The sequence below is a fragment of the Phoca vitulina genome, unplaced genomic scaffold (genome assembly GCF_004348235.1).
Source record: "Phoca vitulina isolate PV1807 unplaced genomic scaffold, GSC_HSeal_1.0 scaffold49, whole genome shotgun sequence".
Classification (NCBI taxonomy): Eukaryota; Metazoa; Chordata; class Mammalia; order Carnivora; family Phocidae; genus Phoca; species Phoca vitulina.
Genome location: NW_022589752.1, coordinates 8,351,188 through 8,359,540, shown reverse-complemented (window position 1 = coordinate 8,359,540; position 8,353 = coordinate 8,351,188). Strand labels below are relative to the sequence as shown.

Here is an 8,353-nt window from a genome sequence, read left to right as displayed (position 1 = left end):
GACCTACTCACTGAAAACTACTGAGGGAAATTAAAGAGGCCTTAAATACATGGAAAGGTATGGTGTGAAAAAAAAAAAAAAAGATAATTTTTTGTGTTCATAGGTTAGAACAGTCAATATTATTAAGAAGTCAGTTCTTCCCAATTTGATCTATAGAGTCAAAGCAATCCCATCCAAAATCCTAACAGTCTTTTTTTGTAGAAATTAACAAACTAATTCTAAAATTTATAATGAAAATGCAAAGAACCTAGAAGAGCCTAAATTACTTCGAAGAAAAGAGACAAATTTGGAGGACTATATTAACTGATTTCAATACTTACAATAAAACTAGAGTAATTCAGTTGGGGGGAAAATTGAGGTAGACAAATAGATCAATTGAACAGAATAGAAAGTTTGGTAACAGACCCACACATATATGGTCAATTGTTTCAGTGAAGTTGCAAGGGCAATTAAATGGCAAAAAGAATAGCCTTTTCAGGCTATTGTTCAAATGCAAAAGAAACGAAGTTCGATCCACACCTTATACCATATACAAAAATTAACTCAAAATGCATCATAGAGTGTGCACAGCGCTTTGCTTTCCCGCTGGTGTGCTCCTTTGGAGCTGAGTCATTGCTGATTCATAGAGCTTGAAGGACACATTGGCTTTTTTGTTTCAACAAAACTTGAAACTTGGAAACAAAATGGAAGAAAACAAACAATGCAACAGTATGGTTAATGGTAATTTTGAAGAAGTTCCCAGCAAGGAGGTAACTTGAGTTCAACCATCCACTGTACAAACAGAGATACTACTTTGTTAAAAATTTAGTGGATCAACATCAACCCAAGAAGGTTGCAGACTTGGGCTTCAGTGATGCCACACTTAGATGGATGCTAAAATTCCACAGTTGCACTGAACATCTTGTTGGAATAGATATTATTGCTGCCAATTCCTTACAATGGGAAGGGACTAAGTTGACTCCAACAGTGGGGGATTATCTAGCTCCTCGGGACCTAGATTTGACTATAACCTTGTATCGTGCTTCTGCTGTACAGAAAGACTCTCGTTTGCTTGGATTTGACTTCATAACATGTACTGAATTGATAGAATACTTAGATTCTGAAGATCTGGCCAAGTTTCCTGAAGTCATATTTGGGTACTTTTCTCTGGGTATGGTTGTCATCAGCACACCAAACTCTGAATTCAATCCCCTGTTTCCAGCATCAACCTTTAGAAATCCAGATCACAAATTTGAGTGAAACAGAATGCAGTTTCAGACGTGGGCTTTGGATGTGGCAAATCTCTACAATTACTGCATCGAGTCTACTGGTATGGAGGCTCCTCCAGCAGGAGCTGAACATGTTGGCTACTGTACCCAGACAGGGGTCTTCCAGAAAAACATAGCAAAGGCAACTGAATCGTGCATTTCAGAGCCACAGGAACATGTTCATAAAGCTGTTTTTACAACCTCATACCCGAGTTTACAGCAAAAACAATACCTCCGGCTTGTTCTGAGCGCCGAGGTGTTAAAAGCAGTCGACTTCATGAAAGTCGGGTTTCTCCTGGACCCGAAGAAAAGCGCGGTCAAGTGGTTCCAGAAGGCAGTTGCATCCAACGGCATGGATCAACCCTCACAGAAGCTCAAGGAGCCCAAACAGAGCAGTCCCCCAAACCTTACAGTATGGGAAAGGTTTTTGTACCCCTGGAAAGACTCACTGCTTATCCGATGGCGAACCGCTTGGTGAACAGTGTGGAGAAGCTGAGAACACTGTTTGCTGAAGCAATTCGACTAAACAGAGATCAAACTGCGGTGCAGGCAGACTTGATTGATTACCATACACGAAACCTCCTTAAGTCTTCATGATAGGCTCATTTAGACAACTTTGTGTTGTCATAAGTTAGGCAACTTAGTTTTGAATTTCTCTAACCTTGTTCTTGTTTTTCATACGCTTTTTGTAGGGTGGTGGAGGGTTCATAATGTGCTTGTTCATGTTTCTGTTAGTCCCATGTTGAATGTGACTTTAAAACATTTTAAAGGAAATTGGATTATCAAATAAACCTTTTCCCAGGGTGGGGAAATGCATCATAGATATAAACGTAAAACCTAAAATTGTAAAACTTGAAAAGAAAACAAAGGTATATGGCCTGGGGTGAGGCAAAGATTTCTTAGATATGACAACAAAAGATATAGTCCATAAAAGATAAAACTGATAAACTGGACTTCATAAAAAGTATGCTCTTTTTTTCAAGTTGGACATATTTATTAATCAGTGTAAAACTTCAACATAGCACATCAACATGACTTTGAGCATTCAGAGGGGAAATAGTTCTTGGTTAAGCAGAAAACTGTACAAATGACTTCTGAAGACCTTCATTCTAAGCAGTTTTACAGTCAAACATTTCAGTTAGAAGTTTGAACCCTCTTTCTTCAGTTTGCTGTAATCTACATTCACTGAGTAGAACTTGCTTTGATCATTAGGACACACTTTACTCTGGGTTCTGGGTTACTCTCTTCATCCCAACAGATATTTGGATCAAACAATGCCAGACACAAGACATACACTGCTTCTCCAGTACCTCCAGCTCCAATAAATATGAAGAGAGAAATCAAGCTTGAATGTTTTCTTGGCCTAACCAAGGACCTAGGGGAACATATTTGTGGCAAAGGCCTTGGGTGTGAAAGGAGAGGAGACTAAGGCCAGGCCTGGGACTAAGTAGTCTCTGCCAAAAAATATACTCTTTGAAAGATACTATTAGGAGAGTCCAAAGATAAGCCACAGACTGGGAGAAAATATTAGCAAATCACATATCTGATAAAGAACTTGTATGCAGTGTATATAAAAAACCCTCAAAAAGCAATAAGATAGGGACGCCTGGGTGGCTCAATCGGTTAAGCGTCTGCCTTCGGCTCAGGTCATGGTCCCAGGGTCCTGGGATCGAGTTCCACGTCGGACTCCTTGCTCAGAGGGAAGCCTGCTTCTCCCTCTGCCTGCCCCTCCCCCTGCTTGTGCTCTCTCTCTCTCTGGCAAATAAATAAATAAAATCTTAAAAAAAAAAAAAAGCAGTAAGATAAACAGCCCAACAACAACAAGAAGGGGCAAATAATTTGAATGGACACTTTAACAAAGAAGATATGTGGATATCAAAAAGCACACAAAAAGATGCTTATCACCATTAGTTATCTCAGAAATGTAAATTAAAACTAAAATGAGATACTACTATACACCTCTGAGAATGGCTAAAACTGAAAGGACTGATTATACCAGAAGTTGGTGAGGCTGTACGGCAACTGGGATTCTCATATACTGCAGATGGGAATGTAAAACGGGGCAACCACTTTGGAAACCAGTTCGTCAGGTTCTTAAAAAATTTGACATATACCTATCATATGACTAAGCCAATCTATTCCTAGGTAATTAATTACCAAAGAGAAGTAAAAGCACATATCTATACAAATACTTGTACATGAATGTTCATGATAGTCTTATTTGTAATAGCCAAAAACTGGTATTAACCCAATTGGTATCAACAGGTGAGTGGATAAACAATTGGTGATATATCCACACAATGGACTACTACTAGCAATGAAAAGGAATAAACTACAGATACATGCAACAACACAGATGAATCTCAAAGTAATTATTCTGAGTAAAAAAAAGGCAAAAAATGAATACATACTATAGGATTACACTTATATAAAATCAAACAAAAATGCAAAGAATCTGCAGTGACAGAAGACAAATGGGTTGTTGCTTGGACACAGGGGCTGCTAAGTGGATGGGATGATAAAGAGGCACAAGGAAACTTTGGGGTGACAGATATATTCATAATCCAGATTGTGGTGATAGTTTCATAGGTATATACATGTGTCAAAACTTACCAAAACTGCACACTTTCAGTATGTGAAATTTGTTGAATGTCATTGATAGCTCAATAAAGCTCAATTAAAGGCTTTTTAAATCTAACTGAAAAGTTGAGAAGAGGGGCGCCTGGGTGGCTCAGTCGGTTAAGCAGCTGCCTTTGGCTCAGGTCATGATTCCAGGGTCCTGGGATCAAGCCCCGCATCGGGCTCCCTGCTCAGCAGGAAGCCTGATTCTCCCTCTCCCACTCCCTCTGCTTGTGTTCCCTCTCTGTCAAATAAATAAATAAATAAATAAATAAATAAATAAATAAATAAATAAAAGAAAAGTTGAGAATGCATTGAAACTAAAATGGAAAAAAAAAGTAGGGGTAACCCAATAACTTGATTTACCCATCATTCCCTTCTACCTCATTCAATGGGCTTCTTAAGTTCATCATTTGGTTATCCACAAGCACTTCAGACATCTTAAGATGTTCTACACTCAATGCCAAAGGCTGGAAGCAGGTCAGGTAAATCTGGACGAACCCAACAAACAAGTGCCTAGTGTAAGGAAACACACGTGACTGCAGTCACACACTCCTTCAAAGAAGGCCAACTGGCATTTTAGCTTCTAGGTTTCCACACAGCATTGCTGTTATGACTCTTTAAACGCCTCCCCTTAATATTCTTACCCGGTTGTGTCCCTCAATCCTAATGTATTTTATCATGATCCCCCACCCCCACTGAAAGATCCACCTTAGACCAGGCTTCAAAAGCTCAATAAATACCTAGACTTCGCCCTTTCCCCTCTGCCCTCTGATAGGCTCCTCGGGCTAGTCAAGTTAGTGCTCTTCCTCACTGTGCAAGCAATAACCGGATTGTCTTGATGATAATTCAGGAAGCCAGGATTCAACATTATTGATCATTTGTATTTTCTCTTCTAAATTATTTTGGTAATCTTTGCCCATTTCTTCATTTTAAATGTTTGCTTTTGGTTTCGATTTGTAGTTTGAAAACTTCTTAAAGCTATTCTTTGCACTATCTGATGTAAATATTTTCTCACTTTTATCTTTTTGGTGGTTTGTTGTTGCTGTTGCACAGAAATTTTTAGTTTTCACATGTTTAGAGTCATTATAAAAATAAATAAATAAAACAGCTTCCGGTGCTATACTGACTGGGTTCAAATGTCTACTGCTTACTAGCTGAGGACCCTTGTGTAACTCTCTGTGAACCCAGGTTCCTCATCCTGCCTCCCACGGGGATGCAAGCTCCCTGAAAGGAGGTATTTCCGGCTGTTTTGTTAACTGCTGTATCCCCGGCTCTGGGGACAGTGCCTGATACATAATAAACGCTCAATAAATATTTACTAAATGCATGAATCTATGAAGTCAGAACAATCTTATTTACCTCATGGGATTGTTATAAGAATTAATTAATCCTCATGAATTTTAGTCTAGAACAGTGCCCGGCACACACTAAGAGTAGAAGGAATGGGAGCGCCTGGGTGGCTCAGTCGTTAAGCGTCTGCCTTCCGCCGGGCTCATGATCCCAGCGTCCTGGGATCGAGCCCCGCGTCGGGCTCCCTGCTCAGCAGGAAGCCTGCTTCTCCCTCTCCCACTCCCCCTGCTTGTGTTCCCTCTCTCGCTGTGTCCCTCTGTCAACTGAATAAATAAAATCTTTAAAAATAAAAGAGTAGAAGGAATGTTCCCTCCCTCTCCCATCCCCCAAATCCTGCCTCTCAGAGAAGTTTCACCTGATCGTCTTCCCTCCCGCCCCCACCTCCCCTCAGTTAAGTCTTTCCCTTTCCTCGGCCCCCTCCTCCTCCCACAGGATTTGCACCATTGTTCCCTTTCAGGGTGGCTCACTTGTCACTGGAAGTTCTTAACCTTTGGGCATCTGGGAGCCCCTTTGAAAAACCAAGGAAATTTATGAACACTCTCCCCAGAAAAACGCACCTATGCACAGGCACACAGGCTTCTCCGTACAATAGGACGGAGCTCACAGAATCCGGCCACTAAACTGCCATTTTAGATCTCTGAATTAAGCGGACATGAATGTCAAAGACTCCTTACTGCTTCGGAGCAGCATTAACGGGTCACACCAAAGCAGCTCTTTAGTGCGAGGGTCAGAGTCCACACCGGGAGTCCCGATGGGAGCTCCAGTGAGATGCAAATCGCTCTCCGCCTTTCCGGGCGAGGGCGCCTATTGTTCCTCGCCGACTGCATCTCAGAGCCGACCCCTCACCCTGGCGGGGGAGGGGCGCTGTGGGGGGCAGGGCCGGGAGAAAGCGAGTTTCTAAGTGGAAGCAGGGGGGCTCCAGTAGATGCTAAGGTCATTTATAAACTGCGGCAACCGTCCCCCAGTTGGTAAGCAACAAACCCTAAGCACCATAATGCTCCGTGTTCCTGTCTTCTGCCAGAGGAACGAGGGACACGGTGGGAGACCGCCCCACTGCCCTTTCAGGAAACGACGAAGACTGTCCTGTGAGAAGGTGACGAGCCCAGGCCCAGGACGAGCCACGTGACTTCGTCTAACTGTTGTAACCGTCCTAAGCCGTCGCGAGGAGCCGCGCAGACCTGCTCCTTCGCGGCCGAGAAAGTGAGGTGACTCGGTCGCCTACACCATGTGCTGCACCTAGTTGGGAGCTGTTATGCACGAGTACTGAGGAGCCACTCAGAGCGAGGAGGTCGCGCGGGAGGCAGCGCGCGGGCCGGGAGGCGGCGGCGGGGGAGGAGCGCGGGGTGCGGGGAGCCGAGCCCCCCGACCCCCGCACGCCCGGCTGTCTGCTCACTGTCTAGGTGGTCCCTGGCCTTCTTTGTGTTGTGGAAGTCCCGCAAATAGACACGCACAACCCGCCCCTCTCCCCCCACCCCCCGGCCCTCTAACGCGGGGTCGGCCTCCCTCACAGACGGAGGGCTCTGTCCCAAAAGTGAGCGGACTCAAAGAGCCTGAAGGCTGGGTGCAGCCCTTTCTTTCATTCTTCTGATTAGAAACAGTCCCAGAGGCGACGTGATTTGCCCGAAGTCGGCAACTTCCTGGAACTGGAAACCAATCGGAAGACTTCCGCGTCGCTGCTCTTTCCGCTGTGCTCAGGTTACTCAGCGCCTCGGGACCCGTTTTTGAAAAGGAAAGGAGAGGTCGGCCCGGGAGCGCCCCTGAGGGAAATGTTCTTCGGACTCGGTAACTGCTCGTGGCCGGCGGTGAGAGAGTGGGGGTGATACAGTGTGGAACCTGCTTCCCCCCAAAACATAACCTGCACAGTTTCAAATTGTTTTCCGAGATCCTGAATTTTCGTGGGTGCATCTTCCGGGGCGGGGGGGCAGGCGGGCTGCGAGCATACCTGTTTCGTTTACCTAACGCAGAGTAGGTACCTAATAAATATTTGCGCAGCGGAGGACCGCTCAGCTGCATGAGCCCCATTTCCTCATGGGGATGTAGGAGGGTTTGCGGAGCGCAGCCCCACCTGGGAGGCGCGTGAGCCCTTGCCAGTGTTTCTCAATTACGGCTCTGCAGCGAATATCCTCTGTGCGTAAATCCTTGACTGCATCTCATGATTATTTCCTTAGGATATTTTCCTCGAAGTGGGATTACTGGGTTGAAGAGTAAGCGCAGAGTTAAGTCTCTTGATTGAGAGTCCCTCCAGCAGGGCCAGAGTGAGTCAGCTTACCAGCAAGCGGGCCAAAACTCGGTATCATCAGGCTTCATTTTTCTTTCTTATTTTTTTGCCATCTTGATAGAACGAGAATGATATCTCATTTTGTTCGCCTCTCTTTGTGGGCTAATTAGGTGGAGATTGGACTGATTTTTCAAAGACATACTCTAAGGAGCCCAGAAAAATCCAGTGTGGGAAAGGAGACCACTGACACCAGGCACACTCTGCCCAGCAAGGTGAAACCAAAGGGCGCCAAATGTCTGGTATGATTTGACCTGAAGATGTAAACATCTGAGCCTTGCTCCAGAGGCTTCCCCTGAGCAAGGGAGGGGGAGCCGTGACTTACTTCCCTATGGTGGTTATTTTCATTTCCTGAGGAGGAGTGAATGTTATACAACAAATGAAAAATCTGTATACTTATCTTTAAGGACAGCAAGAAAAAGTAGAAATGGGAAAAAACGATTTCAACATCATGGGAAGGGGGCGGTGAGTGGTGAAGTTTGGAGGCTGTGTGGCGGAGGGGGGAGCTAAGTCCCTGAAGGTCCGCTGCCCTCCTGGCGGGGAGGGAGGGGCAAGAGGCCTCCCAGGGCTCTGGAGACTTCCTCCTGGAAAGGCTGCTGTGTGTTTTGCGGCACTTACAAGGCCTGGGATCCCTGGGGACCCAGAAGGGGCTTTTAATGGACTTGTGAGGATCAAACTTAAAACTGCCAGGGACAAAGGAAAGTGGTAAGGAAGCGGAGGCCGAGGTGCAGCTCACGCTGTGCTCTGGGAATGAGGAGGTAACTGGCATTTTCCAAAGGTGGGGTGATGGTAGTTCGGGAAGCTTTTGGGGCTCTGAAACCTTGGGGACTTCTCGCCCAGTCAGAGCCACGTGCTGCTC

General features: G+C 45.0%; 1 protein-coding gene across 1 annotated transcript; it reads left to right on the top strand.

The window, feature by feature from the left end:
* Positions 1 to 248: 248 nt before the first annotated feature.
* On the top strand, positions 249 to 1,929 carry LOC116649711 (small RNA 2'-O-methyltransferase-like). Its single transcript, XM_032432818.1, is given in 3 exon segments — positions 249 to 752; positions 754 to 1,597; positions 1,600 to 1,929. Coding segments are annotated over 3 exon segments (1,158 nt in total). The 5' UTR covers positions 249 to 683; the 3' UTR covers positions 1,845 to 1,929.
* The last annotated feature ends 6,424 nt before the right edge of the window (positions 1,930 to 8,353 follow it).